At 44.2% G+C, this 19,699-nt stretch overlaps 1 protein-coding gene across 6 annotated transcripts in view; it reads left to right on the top strand.

The window, feature by feature from the left end:
* The window catches only part of LOC109872526 (seizure protein 6 homolog), a 216,983-nt gene that overhangs the window by 123,525 nt on the left and 73,759 nt on the right, over positions 1 to 19,699 (top strand). For all 6 annotated transcript variants that reach the window (XR_004205941.1, XM_031807698.1, XM_020463795.2 and 3 more), the window contains exon 4: positions 14,821 to 15,016. Coding sequence is in view for 5 of the 6 variants with exons in the window: in XM_031807698.1 (XP_031663558.1) it covers positions 14,821 to 15,016 (196 nt within the window). In the remaining variant the exon portion in view is untranslated. The remainder of the gene's footprint in view (positions 1 to 14,820; positions 15,017 to 19,699) is intronic.

The raw sequence follows: 19,699 nt of genomic DNA, 5'->3' as shown, positions 1-19,699 counted from the left end.
AGAGCACCTCCTCCCAGCTGCCCACTGCACTGAGGCTAGGTAACACGGTCACCACCGATAAACCCATGATTATTAAAAACTTCAACAAGCATTTCTCAACGGCTGGCCATGCCTTCCGCCTGGCTACTTCAACCTCGGCCAACAGCTCCGACCCCCCCGCAGCTACTCGCCCAATCCTCTCCAGGTTCTCCTTTACCCAAATCCAGATAGCAGATGTTCTGAAAGAGCTGCAAAACCTGGACCCGTACAAATCAGCTGGGCTTGACAATCTGGACCCTCTATTTCTGAAACTATCCGCCGCCATTGTCTCAACCCCTATTACCAGCCTGTTCAACCTCTCTTTCATATCGTCTGAGATCCCCAAGGATTGGAAAGCTGCCGCAGTCATCCCCCTCTTCAAAGGGGGAGACACCCTGGACCCAAACTGTTACAGACCTATATCCATCCTGCCCTGCCTATCTAAGGTCTTCGAAAGCCAAGTCAACAAACAGGTCACTGACCATCTCGAATCCCACCGTACCTTCTCCGCTGTGCAATCTGGTTTACGAGCCGGTCACGGGTGCACCTCAGCCACGCTCAAGGTACTAAACGATATCATAACCGCCATCGATAAAAGACAGTACTGTGCAGCCGTCTTCATCGGCTCTGTCAATCACCATATTCTTATCGGCAGACTCAGTAGCCTCGCTTTTTCGGATGACTGCCTTGCCTGGTTCACCAATTATTTTGCAGACAGAGTTCAGTGTGTCAAATCGGAAGGCATGCTGTCCAGTCCTCTGGCAGTCTCTATGGGGGTGCCACAGGGTTCAATTCTCGGGCCGACTCTTTTCTCTGTATATATCAATGATGTTGCTCTTGCTGCGGGCGATTCCCTGATCCACCTCTGCGCAGATGACACCATTCTATATACTTCCGGCCCGTCCTTGGACACTGTGCTATCTAACCTCCAAATGAGCTTCAATGCCATACAACACTCCTTCCGTGGCCTCCAACTGCTCTTAAACGCTAGTAAAACCAAATGCATGCTTTTCAACCGTTCGCTGCCTGCACCCGCACGCCTGACCAGCATCACCACCCTGGATGGTTCCGACCTTGAATATGTGGACATCTATAAGTACCTAGGTGTCTGGCTAGACTGTAAACTCTCCTTCCATGTTTAGTCAATTATTTATATGATATATATTTATAACTACAGGTTATTGACACATTTCTACTATTCAGGTCTTGGTGGTGTAGCAGACTGGTGTTATATTATTCTTAACGATTTCGCACAAGCCAGAAAAAAATGCAACAATATGTCTGTGAAACTATATATTCACAGTATTATGAATGAATTGTGGTTTATTTGGTAGCATTTCATAGTGTGACTGATTTTACTAATTGCATTAGTACTGTACAAAGTGTGAGGTGTTTTTGATAGATTCCCCCGCTCCCCCTCCCTCGGGCTTCCAATGGGGAGACCTGAGGTCAACCTACCCCCCACCCCCTTCCCCATCTCGTACTTCTGATTGGGAGACCTTCCTAGGCAGTAGCCTGCCTAGCTCACAAACTAGAATCAGGGCGCCCACTCCGACAAGGTTAATTGACCCACAGTCCCACAAGGTGACATGATAACACTGATGTGCAAATGAGAGATAGAAACCGGTCGCACAAATGTCACATTCCAATTTTATTTTTGTGCGGGCGCCCCGTGCCGCACCCAGCAAGATGCCGCCTATACCTATATCCGCCACTAGGTGTGACCACCTGTGTAAAGTATTGGTCAGTGTCACTAGTTAACACAGTCAAAGAGTCATAATTATGGCTAAACCCTGCCTGTTTCCAAAATTTCTCTTTAAAATGTGTTTTAAACCAACCTTAACTACTGAACATTAAGATTGATGTGTTGGTCCAACAGACCATTTGGGCAGAAGTGTCTGGGAAGGAGATTAGGTGTAATGGGACTAACATTACTTCACTTTAGAGTGTGTGCCATCCTTCAGCACAACAGGTCCCCCTTTATAAAGCACGTCTATCATATTCAACATAGTGGGTTATGTCACATGTGACATTGGTGATTATATCACACAGTTATGCCACATTTATAAATCATGAAATACGGTTGTAGATGCATTGTATCACATTTATGTTGTGCTTATGAAGGCATTATGAAGCATTATGAAGGATTTATAAACGAATGAACGTTATTGAAAGCGGGACTATATTTTGTAAGACTGAACTGTCAAGGCCACTCTCTTGATTTTGTTTGTAAAATGTGATGGTTGCCACCAATCGGTTGATTTATTGGATGTGATGCGGCATGGAGAAGTGTTCACAGCTCAGACTGAGTCGAGGGTTAACGATTGCTGTTTGACGGTGCCTCTGGGGCCCTGTTCCTCTGACTCTGATCAATAGTCATGTTAATAAACATTGCCAATAGCTGACACGTTGCTTCTTTCCCATGCAGAGAGAATTTCTCTATTGATTCCAGCACTTTCATTTTAATTCCACTGTTTCTGACAAAGGAAGCTAAATGCATCTGGCATTGACCCTGACAAACCATGGCAAGATGAAGAGGGAAATGTCAGTGTGTTTGTCAGTGATGTACGCCTCCCCATTCAGCTAACACATTAATAGTGGAGACAGGCAATACATTTCGCCAAGACTCCAGCTGGAGGAACTTTTAAGCCTTTTCTCTAACAAACAGTCCAGGAACTCCTGCGTTTGCAAATACACACCATCGATACCTCTTTCGTAAAACAAGATCACATGCAGAGTCCCATAAGGAGCCACAGTAACAGCCTACCGACTACGTTTGACCGCACTGACCACTTCTGAGGGAGACCTTGTACTATTGAATAATGTATGGACACGTTCTCCCTCCAGTCCTGGTCCAGTTGTACCAAAACCCACCCACCCACCCCCTCCCCACAGCAGAGCAGGTCATATTGACTGGGGACTGAGGAACGAAGCCAGCTCCTGTAATGTAGGCTCTGAGAGCAATGGTGACTTTAATGAACTTGAGATGAGATGAGGATAACCTTTCATCCTGTGCCTTGGGCCTGGGGGAAGGGTGGCAGGACCAGGGCCGGTCCTAGCTTTTTGACTCTTTTTCGAGATTTGGTGGGTAAAACATTTTAGAACTATTAAAGTTAATTTCCTGCAATTCTACACATTTTGCCATGTGGGCTGAGGGCCCCCTAGCGGCTGGGGGCCCCAAGTGCCTGTTTGTGTTGCTTATTGCCCAGGGCCGGCCCTGGGTAGGACATAAAGGAGGGTTGTTTGGTCCTGATGAGCTTTTTAGGGTGTCAGGCCTGGGCTGAGATGAGTTTTCATCGGTCCGTCCCCTCACCAGAGGAATGCTTTCAGGTGACACTAATTGCTCCTCCAACCTAGCTAGCTGTCATAAAAAAAGGGAAAAGTGTCTGTGAGAATACTCTGCCCTCCATCTCTGTCAGCTCTGCAGGAACATCATGAGGTGTGATGAGGAGGGACGAGGAGAAGCAAATTCAGGGAAATAAGCAGAGAAATCACAAATGCATGTATTAAAGTCATGCAAATGTTTGGGCCTGAGCGGCATCTCGGGAAGCAGAAGTCCATTACTCATAGCGGAAATCGAATATGTCCCGCAACTATATATTTTTTTATATGTAGATGGTCTTTAACCTCTGTCCCGGCTGAAAAAGACTGCCACAGTGAGACAACATTTAATTTAACTAGGCAAGTCAGTTAAGAACAAATTCTTACAATGACGGCCTACCCCGGCCAAGCCCGGACGACGCTGGGCCAAACCCGGACGACGCTGCGCCAAACCCGGACGACGCTGGGCCAATTGTGCGCCGCCCTATGGGTCTCCCAATCACAGCCAGATGTGATACAGCCTGGATACGTTCCAGGGACTGTAGTGACACCTGTTGCACTGAGATGCAGTGCCTTAGACCACTGCGCCACTCGGGAGCCCCTTAAGAGTGTACCTAATGTTGGGGATGTCATTCTAAGTGTAAATTCAGTTAATTTATTAACGTGTGCCCTGTCAACCACTCACCAATCCTGGGTTTCATTTGTTAGTCCATTTCAAACTCCACCATTTCAAGTTTGCCACCTGTAAGCACTGAGCTACAATAACAATGGGCAAGGTTGCTATTGTCCAGGGTTTCTGCTATTGACTGCAATGCAGACTTGTGTTTAAGAGAAACAACACTGGCTCTGGTCTTTACAGTCTACTTCTCTACCTTGTGTTATTTTGCTAATTATTCAGCCATTGTTGTTTGAGACAGACCTGTTTTTCTGAATGAAGGAAATGAATGTGTTGTTAATGAAGAGGTGACTATTCAATCCAGATAACCAAGCAGACAATGAGCACGGTTATATGCACACAATAATACGATTATTGCGGATAGTCAGGTTAATATAATAGTTTGTTTATAACTTTTACATGCTTTGCAGAAGAACGATTTCACTAATAATCCTGTTTACATCTGAAATCAGGCTACTGAGGGGACTTCTGATAAAATGTTTGCCGAAAATCGGCAATCAAACTAAACATTCTACCACAGCAAAGACTATTTGAGTTCGGACATATAACGTTTGAATGTGAATACTATTTATAAAAGGTATATTTCAGTTTTTACGAACTCACTTCACTTGCGCATAAGACGCAAGCTTGCGCTACCCGGTCCTGGCACAGATCAAATACACCACTGGAATGAAGCTGTTTACATGTCCTAATCATTTGAAATGTTGATTAAGATAAGATAATGTTGATTAAGATAAGATAATGTTGATTAAGATAAGATAATGTTGATTAAGATAAGATAATGTTGATTAAGATAAGATAATGTTGATTAATATAAGATAATGTTGATTAAGTTAAGATAATGTTGATTAAGATAAGATAATGTTGATTAAGAAATTAAGATAAGCAGAGTAAGGTGTTTACATGAATCAAATCAAATTAATTTATATAGCCCTTCTTACATCAGCTGATATATCAAAGTGCTGTACAGAAACCCAGCCTAAAACCCCATACAGCAAGCAATGCAGGTGTAGAAGCACGGTGGCTAGGAAAAACTTCCTAGAAAGGCCAAAACTTAGGTAGCAGGCGCATCGGTAGTAGGTACCAGGCGCACTGGTTTGAGTGTGACAAGAACTGCAACGCTGCTGGGGTTTTCACACTCAACAGTTTCCCATGTGTATCAAGAATGGTCCATCACCCAAATGATATCCAGCCAACTTGACAGAATTGTGGGAAGCATTGAAGTCAACCTGGGCCAGCATTCCTGTGGAATGCTTTCAACACCTTGTAGAGTCCATACCCCGATGAATTGAGGCTGTTCTGAGGGCAAAAGGGGTGCAAACTCAATATTAGGTAGGTGTTCTTAATGTTTTGTACATTCAATGTAGTTTCCATTTCATGCTTATGCCTCTCTTTGTGGAAATGTCTGGAGGTGCTCACAAATAATAATAATAGTGAGTGAGTGAGTGAGTGAGTGAGAGAGAATGGGTGAGTGAGTGGGAATGGGTGAGTGAGTGAGTGAGTGAGTGAGTGAGTGAGTGAGTGAGTGAGTGAGTGAGTGAGTGAGTGAGAATGGGTGAGTGAGTGGGAATGGGTGAGTGAGTGAGTGAGTGAGTGAGTGAGTGAGTGAGTGAGTGAGTGAGTGAGTGAGTGAATGAGAATGGGTGAGTGAGAATGGGTGAGTGAGTGGGAATGGGTGAGTGAGTGAGTGAGTGAGTGAGTGAGTGAGTGAGTGAGTGAGTGAGTGAATGAGAATGGGTGAGTGAGAATGGGTGAGTGGGTGAGTTGGTAAGTGGGTAAGTGGGTGAGTGATTGAGAATGGGTAAGTGGGTGAGTGAATGAGTAAGTGGGTGAGTGGGTAAGTGGGTGAGTGAGTGAGAATGAGTGGGTAAGTGGGTGAGTGAGTGGGTAAGTGGGTGAGTGAGTGAGAATGAGTGGGTAAGTGGGTGAGTGAGTGAGAATGAGTAAGTGGGTGAGTGGGTACGTGAGTGAGTGGGTAAGTGGGTGAGTGAGTGACACCTTGCAATTTGGACAATGTTGGATGAGCAGACCACCCAGACTGTCAGAATGCAGTCAATTATGCCTGTATAGCATTATCCTCTCCAGTCATGTTCAGGAAGAAACACAGTATCTGCAGGTGGTAAGCAGTTTCAGCATTTTGATGAGAACCCTGCTGTTGGTGAATATAATGACGTTTCCTTCTGTAGCTTAAGACCTACATTTATCAGGCCTCACCCATTTAGTTTGCACAGGGACCTATCCTGCACCAGCCAATGGCTCCTCAGAGACATTTTGTATTTTCATAGCAGCATACCATCAAATATTTTCCACAGTGAAATTAGGAGGCAGAGAGCCTCCAGTGAATGTTATCTTAGCCATAATGCATTCGCTAGGTTGTAAAATGATTTATACACCATGAGTGATAGTGCCATAGCTTTTACACCCTGATGTTTATGCAGTCACATTTTGGGCTGATTAATCTACAGATATATGGCAAATGGTGTTCTGCTATCTTTAAGCCTTTCCTATCAAAAGCATTGTACTGCATTTCTAACAGAAGATGTTCCCCATTTATATGAGGACTGATAAGAGCTAGATGTAAACTCCTCTTTGTATTTGATATACGAAGTCTGTTATCTTCATCAACGAAAACATTTATCTGCTGTATTGAAGCAGATGTCAGATAGTCGAACTGACCCTTGGCGCAGATCAGTAGGTTGTCCTGGTCGTAGTTACAACAGCATGCCAACTCCCTATTTTGCTATGTGTAGTGATAAGAAACTCTCTCCATTCTGTCACACTTTGGACCTTCTTTGGGGTGGTCCTGGTCCTTATAATATTTAGAACTGTGGTTAACACAGACCATGAACACAAAAATATGCTTTACTAATGCAAATATACTTATCCTCAGATCAACCCATATACAATTACAATACGAGCATGTATGCTATACGTGAAAACTGTCAAGTCAGATTTGCGTACTCTAATATAACATACTGTACGTACTTTACGTCCATTATGTACTAACATGAACTTTAGGTCACAACTGGTTGTCTGCATTCAGATTGTATTTGCTGTTTCTGTACTCTATGATTTGTCCAAGGTCTATTGTAGGCACTTTATCCTTGCAAAATGGTCTGTTCGTTAAAATATTTTGATTGAGGAGGCAATGGCTGGAGGAGAGAGATGACCCTTCACAAAGCCATGTTCACCCATAATTGTGATGTGAGCTTTGGAAGTATTTTAACGGAATACTGAAAATAAATTGAACTGAAATAGCACCTACCCAGAGGACAGGACATTGAATTATGTGCTCAGCATTTTAATGCTTTAAATTGCCTTTTTTATTTATTTATTTTTCACCTGCATATTTGTTTTGGAACATAATACACACTTGTGTTTAATGGAAAGAATGGACTGCACATGTTACCATGAAGGCTTGTTTGGTTTGGAGAATAGCTAGTCATGCTTGCAGGTTCCTCACTCATTCAAATATTGTGCTGTGCTTTTAGGTTTATAGGCTACTGTTCGTTTAGCGCCCAGTGGATCAGTGTCTGTTGATAGAAGCAGTTTGTGTTGTCTGTCAGGGAAGCATGGATATTGTTTTATGATTCACTGGTGAAACATATTGGTGGGTATGTAGATTGAAATGATTGTGTAATGTATTTTTGGCTCTGAAAGAGGCTGGGCAATCATTGAGGGGAAATCTCCCTACTGCACCTGACGTTATTGAAATGGCTATTCTATGGTCTGTCTGTCTGTCTGTCTGTCTGTCTGTCTGTCTGTCTGTCTGTCTGTCTGTCTGTCTGTCTGTCTGTCTGTCTGTCTGTCTGTCTGTCTGTCTGTCTGTCTGTCTGTCTGTCTGTCTGTCTGTCTGTCTGTCTGTCTGTCTGTCTGTCTGTCTGTCTGTCTGTCTGTCTGTCTGTCTGTCTGTCTGTCTGTCCGTCCGTCCGTCCGTCCGTCCGTCCGTCCGTCCGTCCGTCCGTCCGTCCGTCCGTCCGTCCGTCCGTCCGTCCGTCCGTCCGTCCGTCGTCCGTCCGTCCGTCCGTCCGTCCGTCCGTCCGTCCGTCCGTCCGTCCGTCCGTCCGTCCGTCCGTCCGTCCGTCCGTCCGTCCGTCCGTCCGTCCGTCCGTCCGTCCGTCCGTCCGTCCGTCCGTCCGTCCGTCCGTCCGTCCGTCCGTCCGTCCGTCCGTCCGTCCGTCCGTCCGTCCGTCCGTCCGTCCGTCCGTCCGTCCGTCCGTCCGTCCGTCCGTCCGTCCGTCCGTCCGTCCGTCCGTCCGTCCGTCCGTCCGTCCGTCCGTCCGTCCGTCCGTCCGTCCGTCCGTCCGTCCGTCCGTCCGTTGATAGAAGCAGTTTGTGTTGTCTGTCAGGGAAGCATGGATATTGTTTTATGATTCACTGGTGAAACATATTGGTGGGTATGTAGATTGAAATGATTGTGTAATGTATTTTTGGCTCTGAAAGAGGCTGGGCAATCATTGAGGGGAAATCTCCCTACTGCACCTGACGTTATTGAAATGGCTATTCTATGGTCTGTCTGTCTGTCTGTCTGTCTGTCTGTCTGTCTGTCTGTCTGTCTGTCTGTCCGTCCGTCCGTCCGTCCGTCCGTCCGTCCGTCCGTCCGTCCGTCCGTCCGTCCGTCCGTCCGTCCGTCCGTCCGTCCGTCCGTCCGTCCGTCCGTCCGTCCGTCCGTCCGTCCGTCCGTCCGTCCGTCCGTCCGTCCGTCCGTCCGTCCGTCCGTCCGTCCGTCCGTCCGTCCGTCCGTCCGTCCGTCCGTCCGTCCGTCCGTCCGTCCGTCCGTCCGTCCGTCCGTCCGTCCGTCCGTCCGTCCGTCCGTCCGTCCGTCCGTCCGTCCGTCCGTCCGTCCGTCCGTCCGTCCGTCCGTCCGTCCGTCCGTCCGTCCGTCCGTCCGTCCGTCCGTCCGTCCGTCACACACTCACACACTCACACACATCTGGAAACCATCCAAGCCAATTTCCACACCACCACCCAATCATTACTTATTTTCATTTAAGTCTATTTGACTCCCATTATAGTTATTTCCTCTCAATTATAAGCCAGATGCACATTTTCTGCATTTCTGAAGAAGTATTTTGACATTGTATTTTCCGGCCTAGCGCCTGTAAGCCCATCACAGATGCATATACCGTGGGCTGCCATCACTAAGTACACACAACCCCCCCAAAAATAACAACTTCAAGTCTCAACAGGACCCAAAAGTGGAACAATAACTCTTGGTTCAAAACTACAGAAACGCAGAAGCTTGCCACTGTTTTTGTTTACTTGGACCCAGCTACCCTGGGCTATTGTCCCAATGGGATCCATTTTGTTGAAAGCTTAAGGGGTATAAGCTAGGTCTCATTATGATCCTGTAGTAGCAGTACACTGTACTGTGTGCGTATAATCTGAGTTCTGCTCCCTGTGGTCCCCTGGCTGCAGTGCTGCTAGAGATAACAGGGCCTGATGTCTCCAGACATGGACAATGCTTCATAATTGAGCCAGGGCAGCTTTTCCTGGCTGTAGTGACAGGTCTCAGGGTGGATGACGGATGACAGGACCCCAAGGACCCATACTATTTTCCAGTACAAATTCCTGCTGCCTGCTCGCCTGTCCCTCGGGTGGCTGTCATATACATGTACACGGAGTGATGGCACAGGTCAGAAGACTATGCTCTAGTTTATCCCCTGTTTCCATGTGAACAGCCTTAGACCCATCACTTCTAAACACTCAAACATCCCAGATTCTATTACAATGTACAGTATGTTACTGTAAACGTTCACTATGTTGTACAGTGGGGTTTCGGAATGATTGACACCCTTGTTAAAGATGTGGATTAATGACTGTATGAAATAAAGAATTTCTATTGGGCACAAAATCATCTGAAACACAACCAAAACGAACTGTAAATGCATCCAGCAGTCTGCAGAGTGACAAGCTTGACGTAGTCAATGTGTGTTAGGAATACGGGACCTAATACTACACTTTTGACTACTTTAGTCATGAGAATCTTTAGTGGTCTCAATAATGTTGACCCCTACCTTTAAAACAATCTATACATATTACTTGTTAAACAACATCTCTTTCCCTGAACAACTCTATTAGTATAAAATAATATAATCCCCCCCAAAAAATGTTTTGCATAAGATATAGCACAGTATTTGAATTATGTCTTTTATACAGTCATTATTGCTAATCTTTATCAAGGGTGTCAATAATTTCAGACACCACTGTATGTGCACATGCTCACATAACCTACCCCTCAGAGCATGAATATTGTTATCACGTATTGCACACAACTCTTACACTGTCATAGCACTGTTTTTCCCCCTGTCTGAAGACCTGGCTCTGAATAAAAGGATGCCGGGCCACCTAGAAAAATAGAGAGCTTTAAACTTCAATGTCATTTCTTTGTTCCCCGCCCTTTGTCTCTCAAGGTTCCTGCATATCTCAGTGGTTCCACATCCTTGTGGAGATAAAGTGAAATGTCAGCCACAGCAAGAACATTCTCAAATCACAATGAATGAGGAAGAGATGAGACACTCGTTCCAGTCTTCAGTCCTTCAAGGATGTAGTCATTAGGATGAGCAGAGCTGGATTTCCTGGGCAGATCTGCTTGCACACATACTGAGTTCCCTTTGGGAGGAATTGCTGCCCTGTGTTGTGTAACACTTCTCCTCCATGGGTAATCCAGCTCTGTGCTCCTTTGACCTTTGAGCCATGTCAACCCTCAAGTGCCCTGCAACTAGACTGAGGATTATCAATACGATACGGAATTTTAATTTTAATTTTTTTAAGCCAACCATTTCCATGTGTGTCCTGTCTCGGATAACAAACAGCTTACTTTTGCCTGCAGATAAAAGGGATTACCCCTGAGATAATATGGGACTTTTCCTCATATTATTTCAGGTTCTTATGGAGTGGCTTAGTTGATAGTGGGCAGGATGTCAACTAAATCGTATAATGTTTTTTATACACTCACAGACCTCAACAGTGTAATCATTTCCTTTTTTTGAAAGTTTTGTATTTATGAATTGTGAAATAAGACACTGGACATTACACAAATAAATGTGTCTGTATCTGTACAGACCACTAGAGTTTGCTTGATCACCTCTAAGAATGTTCCAGTTTTATTCCTCCATGACACCCAGCATCATGACTTAGCTGTCATTGGAGAGGCCGCGAAGGTTCCAACAGTGGAGCAATCCTGTCTTCTTACCGGGTCCTATTGCAGAATCATTTTAGAATGAAGGCATTGACTTTGAGTGGTGGTCTGATGTTTGTGGAGCTAACGCTAACTGAAATATATATGAATGTTGCATGGTTGAATGTCAGCCATCTCTCGTCGATCTAACAAATATGCATAATAATAGGAGAGATGGAAATGAGAGAGAGAGACAGAGAGAGAAGAGAGAGAAAGAGAGAGATATGAAGGAAGTGAATGAGTTCAAGGCTTAAATACTTTGTATTCTTCCTCGCTTCCCAGATAGATAGTTGGTATTTAGACTTACCATATGCAGGTGCGTAACGAGCTTTGCAGGTGTGACTCCCTGACGTGAATAATTTGAATCCAACCACGGAAAACCATCCCACTTGCTGGCCAACACATTTTCTCGTGGAGATTTCATTCACTATAGTTTTTTGTACATTTATCTGAAAACATCCCTATAAACATGGTGTATGTTTTAGTTTGATCTATGTCGACAGACTCACTGAATATACAGGTAGAATGGGTTCATAATAGGGATCAATGAAATACACTCATACTCGTCTGTAACGATCTTCGTCTTCATCGGATGAGGAGCAGGAAGGATCGGAACAAAACGCAGCATGGTAAGTGTCCATGATTATTTATTATACCAGAACACGAAAATACAAAATAACAAAGTGAATATAAGAAATTTAAATCGAAACAGTCCTGAAAGGTGAAAACACAAAACAGCAAACAACTACCCACAAACATCAGGTGGGAAAGGGCTACCTAAGTATGGTTCTCACGGTAGACAGCCTTCTCTGATTGTGAACCATACCAGGCCAAACACATAGAAAAGAAAACATAGAAAAACAACATAGAATGCCCACCCCAACTCACGCCTCGACCAAGCCAAAATATAGACAATAAAAAGGAACTAAGGTCAGGGTGTGACATCGTCTCCTTTTCAGCACCAATTGGTAGATCAAAAAGGATGCTGTCACATGCAATAGGCAAATATAGGGTCAACCAGTAGTCCTATAAATCTACCCTAATAATCCTCACTAATTATGTAACTGTGATGACAAAGGTGCTGTCATTGTGAAGGTTTAACCTGCTACATATGGTCTGCGTTCCATAATGTTTCAAATAGGCTACATGTTCCAAATTATTACACAACTTGTAATATGCTAGCATAATATGATCCAGTTTTTGTAGAGATCCTCAGGATCAACCACACAAACTTGACAGTGGAAAGTGTAAGGAAACTACTAAAGTGACAGTTATAATGTATGTTGGTATAACAGACAGTGGCTACCGATAGTGGCTAATATTTAACACGATACACATTGTAAATAATACAGTAAAAAGTCATATTATATAATTAAAATATTCTAGAAATCATAAATCAACTCGGTAGGTTTGGCCCTATATTGTCATTTGCAACTTTATCTGTTGCATCATCACACGTAAAGGCGATGTAATTAAGTCAGAGTACAGCGTATCTCTAGAAACACCTCCACCACACCTTCATTTCTTTGATTTCCATCCAAAATTAATAGAGAGAAAGGTGCATGAAAAGGGAATTAAGTTCCATTTACACACGCTTAACTTGGGCCAGAATTGGCCCCATGAGATCACATGCCAGTTTTGGGGGTAAATGCATAGAATAGTGATGGCTTGATCAAGTCTGGTGTTATTTTCAATCTTCACATTATTCACGAGAGGCGTGATTGTCAACACAATGTTAAATTCATTTAGATATGTAAAGATTCAGAAAATACTAAATGGCTTCAATTTACACCTGTTTTCTGTACAGTATTTGATTGTGGGCATCAATTAGATGAGTGTTACGTCCGTCGTTAGTGGTAGAATGACCGGACCAAGGTGCAGCGAGGTAGGAGTACATTTTATTTATTAAATGTTCCACCAAAAAAAAATCTATAAACAACACAACGAATGTAAAGCTTCGGAGTGCAACACATGCAACAAACAAAGACAAGATCCCACAACATAAATGTGGGAAAAAGGGCTGCCTAAGTATGATCCCCAATCAGAGACACGATAGACAGCTCTGATTGGGAACCACACTCGGCCAAAAACAAAGAAACAGAAAAAATAGAATGCTCACCCAAATCACACCCTGACCTAACCAAATAGAGAAATAAAAAGGCTCTCTAAGGTCAGGGCGTGACAATGAGGCTTACAATTATTATAATTTTTTGAATAGTTTGATGACCTGGGAAAGCTTTATTTTTGTGTAGCATTCTGGGTAAGAACAAAAGGAGGTTGACCTCAGTCTTGGCTGATGTCTGACGGAGACAGAGTAACAGACAGTCGCATTTCAGCTCTGTCTGTGAGAGCGGGAGTAAACCCCCTCACACCCATCGTTGGCATCCCCTCAACCGAGTGACAGGTTGTCAGTGAGACCAAATTCATTCTGGTGCCAGTGACTCGCCTGGTGATCCTCCGCCTCACACTCTGAGCTCCCTCAGTCTGCCTCAGTGACACTCTCATTCCCCCTGGGAGAGCAGCCTATCCGAAGGCCACAGCACGCTCCCACTCCCACACCACACTCCAGGCCTGAAGTCTGGATCAGGGGACAGGCTACAAGATATCACTGGGACAGTAGATGCACTGTAGTCTGCTGCATTTGTTCAAGATGATTATCAGATCCCTGGTTGTCTTTCATATCTGATTCCCACTGCTACACTCTAGATAATACATAGAGTTCTGAGGAAACTGCAGATGTTCCCCTCCCCTAAATGAGGCTTATGCCAATGCTACATTATTCAACCAGTAAAACTACAGCACATTCTCTGGAGTGGCTTTCAGTACATTCAGCTGCAGCTGCTGTTTCAGCCTGTTGAAGAGATAAAACACAGCTGTCACAGAGGCTGACAGAAAACTGGAGAAAGAAACACACCGGTTTTAATTACAGTTACAGGGCCTGAATAATACTGAATGGGTAAGCCTTTACCAGCCATACTGTGTAACGAACCATGCATGGAATGATCCAGACAAGCTCTGCAGTCTTTCCAATCATATTCTCTGATAAAATACATCCTGCTGCCAGTTTGTTAATGGAAATTGAACAGAAGGAGGCCTATCTCAAGTGGCCCATTTTTCAAAGCAAACATTAAGAGACTGGCTCTGAGACAGGAATGATGGGGGTGTCAATTGAATTAAAATCCTGTCTGATGTGAGCCGTGACCACACAAATGGCCAGTCAGGGTCGAGTGATGGTTTCTGGGGCACATTCGCCTGCAGTGATGTACAAAGTGGGAGGGAGGCAGGCTAGGTGGGAAGAGGGACCGGATTATGGGGTGGAATATGGGCCAGACCCTCAGTCCTAATGCAGCAGTTGTGGGGAATGATGAGGATATAGGTGGCAGTGTTTCTGATGATATCTTGTATTAAACCTCATCTACATCTCAAGCGGGACATGAACCATTCATGCAGTGTCCCATTCTGCTGTGTGGTAATGAGCGTTAACTAGTTTGTCTCCTGGACTGCCGACAGCTGTAGCTTGAGAAGCAAAGACACAAATAACACATTTTACCAGGCTGTTTGGGCACATCACATAATGGAAACAAATGCGACGTTGGACTGACCTGTGTGGTGTGTGCGTTTGCAGGTGCTGAACGTGAGCCTGTCTGAGGGGGAGGTGATGACGGTGGAGGACATGGGGGGACGGGAGTCCTCCATCCTTGCCAACGAGACCGTCCTGATGAGGGGTCTGGTGGTGCGCAGCTGGAGCAATCAGATCTCCATCCGTTACCGCAGTGACCAGCAGCCTCGCTCCGGCTCCCTGCTGCTGCTGCGTTACCAAGGTGAGGTCACAACACAGAACCACACGACCACACACACCAGGACACCCTCACACAGATCTCCTCCCTATCAATTACTCCATTCTGATTCACCCAATGTGCAATGAAAATGTGTCTGAAACAGTGTGGTCCGGAGTAGTAAGGTTTGATGTATAGAGGTGGAAATCCTCCAGTAGCAATTGGTTCAGCCGCAGAGCTCTTTATGCCTATAGCTCTCATCACTAGTCAACGCGGCTTGCTCATGTCAGGCTGAAAAATCACAAGGGCTGTCATTTCAGCAATGTAATTACATAGGAGAAGTATTGTGTTAATAGACATTTACAGAGCTGTCAGATAGCAGAGGGCTGTCGGTCCCATTGTTTCTCATTCCACCACGGTCTTTCATGTGACAACACCAGGAGAAGGGGAAAAAACAACACAGCATTAAGCCAAAATCTTTTGTCTCTGCAAACGAATGAACTATGACAGGCTTGCAGAAGAATAATGCATTCTAACATGCCTCTGATGTGCCTGGCAAATAGAGTGCCACCCCCTTGCCCCTCAAACTCACCCTCTGTCTCTCCTCCTTCTCTCTAATACAGTAGATGGCAATAATTGGTTACAGTACATGTCCAACACAACATTAATGAAACCCTTCCAACAAATTGGCAACCCAATTCATGCCTGAAAGACTTTAGGATTGTAACTGACATGGCTCCTGACAGAAAATCGGCCATTTTCATATCAAGACAAGAGTATGATTCATATATCATACATATGACATAACAGCTAACTGTTACTACTTGCCTGAGCCCGAGGCTCAGTTTGTCCAATCACATCCAGTCCACTTAGGAAATAGTTCATCAGTGTTTCTAAATGGCCCTGTGTGTCTTTGTTTGGCCTGTCTGAGAGCTGGCACTGCCAAGGTAATAACCCCACATTACACTGTGTTAGAGCAGGGAGAGGGGGAGGGGGGGGGGGCAGATGGGGACCACAGTGGGGGAGTGATGAAAGCTTTTACCAGGCTCCTAATGGACCAATTATACATGTGACCTGTGTCCAGTGCATCGCCAATCACAATGAGCCATGGCCTTTGTGTATCCTAAACAACCATGGAAAGAGAAGCTAATGCAGTAATGTTGCTGCTCACCATGTGTGATTAGACTCTGTCCCTGTAGGGTTGAAATGTATTGTTGGATATATGAATAGGTTTTAAAGTACAGCCTTTAATGCGCTGATTTCACATTGTCCCATTGTTTATACAGAACTGTGTGGGGAAAAAGCCCCCTTCAGAATAGTAACCAATAATGAAGCAGTGGGTGATGTGGAATTCTAATTCCCACACACATCCACACGTCACTGTTAGTGCCTATATAGACCATGTGATCTCCATTAGACTGGCAGCACAGAACACTGGTTACTGAAGAAGCGGGTGAACTTTAAAGATTCAAGCCGCTCAATCATTCCCAACGAAATAGGAGAATAGCAGCCATGCTCCGGAGACTCAGAGCAAACAGACCACGAGAAAAGTGAATGTAGATCCAACAGTAAAGGGGTGTAGAAATATTATATTTATTTTGGATCAAATACGAGTGAGACCACCTCATAAGCAATTAGTCTGAGTACAGTACACGCTACTGAGTGGCGATCCATTGAAATAGCAAAACAACCATCACCTACTGGATATTCAAAAATATCACAGGTATGTCTTAACAATAGCATTGTATTAACACCTACTCACTGAATAATAGACAATACATCCAATTTGAATAATAATCCTTGCTCAAAATAGTCTTTCCTAATATTCTGTTGAGGGTGAAACAGATTGGTTTTGTAAAGCATCAGCCAACAATAAACCAAATCTGTGCTCATAAAATGACTTGTCTCTCACCCATACACATCCTGCATGAGAGCAGACACTGCAAGGGTCTCCTGTTGAGCAGCTCCCTCTGGCTCCAGCAGCACATGATAATTTCCCCTCATACTCAGACAAGTGAGCCCAACAATCAGGCTTTATCCTCAAAAAAACTAAGCAAAGAACACCCTCAAAAAATCTTCAAAGCATGGCTTTTTTAGACTCTGTTGAAGCATGGGGGGTGCATCTGTGGGTGTGCAGAAGGCAACCACATGTTTAAGTCATTCGGTGCTGTAGGTATTGTGTCAAATTTTTATGTCAGGATATTACATTCTCTCTAATTGATATCAAACATTATGGCAGTATGATATGCTTTCACATTGTGCCTGTGAAATTGTTATGCTCATCAAAGCAACAATAGAGGCCTATATAAAGTCATCATAACGTATGGTGTCCCATTAGTTATACAGAGCTAATGATGTTGTGGAACAGCAGGTCGGAATGATAAATCCCTTTCACAGTAACGTTAAGCCGATTTGAAAATGCTACTTGAAATCATTAGTCTATGGAAAAAAGGTACTTTTCAGAAAATATTTTGCTTTCCATATTAATTAAACTAATTCCAATATGTGAATGCAGTGATACTCTTTTATAACCGTTACTGCACAAGTATGACCGAAACGTTTACCTTTTTTCCAGCAAATTTCAACAGCTGTCGCAATTTAGATATTTCAGATATTTCCATTTGCGCTCAGCTCCATGGTATGCGCAATCACTTTGTCCTCTTATAATGGGGCGTGAAAAATGGGATGGGATAAGCGTTGAGAAAGAGACAGATCTGTAGAGAGATAGATCTCAGCTCTGGGTAATTAATATCTGCAGAAGGCGTTGGTGCTAGCTGAGATGACAGGGTGATGAATGTTGCAGTAGTAATAGTAGCAGACCAGTTACCACTGGGGAGTGATGATATGTCTGTGTCACAGCCTGCGGACCTGTTTGTGTGTCTAGAATACCAGCCTGGTCTCATAAACTAGACGTAACATAGTACATGTAAATCCAGGACACTTCAATTAGTTTCATATGTTACACTTGATATGGTTACATAAGACAGATGGTTACTTAAGGCGAAGATGAAAGTAGGGTGGCTGGTCATGGTGGATGGGTGGGCGTATAATGTGGATGTCTAGCAACTAAAAGGTTGCGAGTTCAAATTTCATCAAGGACAACTTTAGTATGTTAGCTAATTAGTAGCTTTTCAACTACTTACTACTTTTTAGCTACTTTGAAACTACTTAGAATGTTAGGTAACCCTTCCCCAAACCCTATTTTTTATTTATTTATTTATTTCACCTTTATTTAACCAGGTAGGCTAGTTGAGAACAAGTTCTCATTTGCAACTGCGACCTGGCCAAGATAAAGCATAGCAGTGTGAACAGACAACACAGAGTTACACATGGAGTAAACAATTAACAAGTCAATAACACAGTAGAAAAAAAAGAGAGTCTATATACATTGTGTGCAAAAGGCATGAGGAGGTAGGCGAATAATTACAATTTTGCAGATTAACACGAGTGATAAATGATCAGATGGTCATGTACAGGTAGAGATATTGGTGTGCAAAAGAGCAGAAAAGTAAATAAATAAAAACAGTATGGGGATGAGGTAGGTAAAAATGGGTGGGCTATTTACCGATAGACTATGTACAGCTGCAGCGATCGGTTAGCTGCTCAGATAGCAGATGTTTGAAGTTGGTGAGGGAGATAAAAGTCTCCAACTTCAGCGATTTTTGCAATTCATTCCAGTCACAGGCAGCAGAGTACTGGAACGAAAGGCGGCCAAATGAGGTGTTGGCTTTAGGGATGATCAGTGAGATACACCTGCTGGAGCGAGTGCTAAGGATGGGTGTTGCCATCGTGACCAGTGAACTGAGATAAGGCGGAGCTTTACCTAGCATGGACTTGTAGATGACCTGGAGCCAGTGGGTCTGGCGACGAATATGTAGCGAGGGCCAGCCGACTAGAGCATACAAGTCGCAGTGGTGGGTGGTATAAGGTGCTTTAGTGACAAAACGGATGGCACTGTGATAGACTGCATCCAGTTTGCTGAGTAGAGTGTTGGAAGCCATTTTGTAGATGACATCGCCGAAGTCGAGGATCGGTAGGATAGTCAGTTTTACTAGGGTAAGCTTGGCGGCGTGAGTGAAGGAGGCTTTGTTGTGGAATAGAAAGCCGACTCTTGATTTGATTTTCGATTGGAGATGTTTGATATGAGTCTGGAAGGAGAGTTTGCAGTCTAGCCAGACACCTAGGTACTTATAGATGTCCACATATTCAAGGTCGGAACCATCCAGGGTGGTGATGCTAGTCGGGCATGCGGGTGCAGGCAGCGATCGGTTGAAAAGCATGCATTTGGTTTTACTAGCGTTTAAGAGCAGTTGGAGGCCACGGAAGGAGTGTTGTATGGCATTGAAGCTTATTTGGAGGTTAGATAGCACAGTGTCCAATGACGGGCCGAAAGTATATAGAATGGTGTCGTCTGCGTAGAGGTGGATCAGGGAATCGCCCGCAGCAAGAGCAACATCATTGATATATACAGAGAAAAGAGTCGGCCCGAGAATTGAACCCTGTGGCACCCCCACAGAGACTGCCAGAGGACCGGACAGCATGCCCTCCTAACCTTAATCCTAACCCCTATAATGTAATGCGAATTGCAATTTGTAACATATTGTACAAAATGGGTGATGGACATCCACAAATTAACATACAACAAGAAATGTAATATATCATACTAAAGTTTTGTTTCTGATTTACGTACTGAATAATACGAAATGCTCTGAGACCAGGTTGAGCTGA

The sequence above is a fragment of the Oncorhynchus kisutch genome, linkage group LG28 (genome assembly GCF_002021735.2).
Source record: "Oncorhynchus kisutch isolate 150728-3 linkage group LG28, Okis_V2, whole genome shotgun sequence".
In the NCBI taxonomy this organism is placed as follows: Eukaryota; Metazoa; Chordata; class Actinopteri; order Salmoniformes; family Salmonidae; genus Oncorhynchus; species Oncorhynchus kisutch.
Note: the sequence above shows the minus strand (reverse complement) of the source record. Positions and strands in the feature narration are given on the sequence as shown.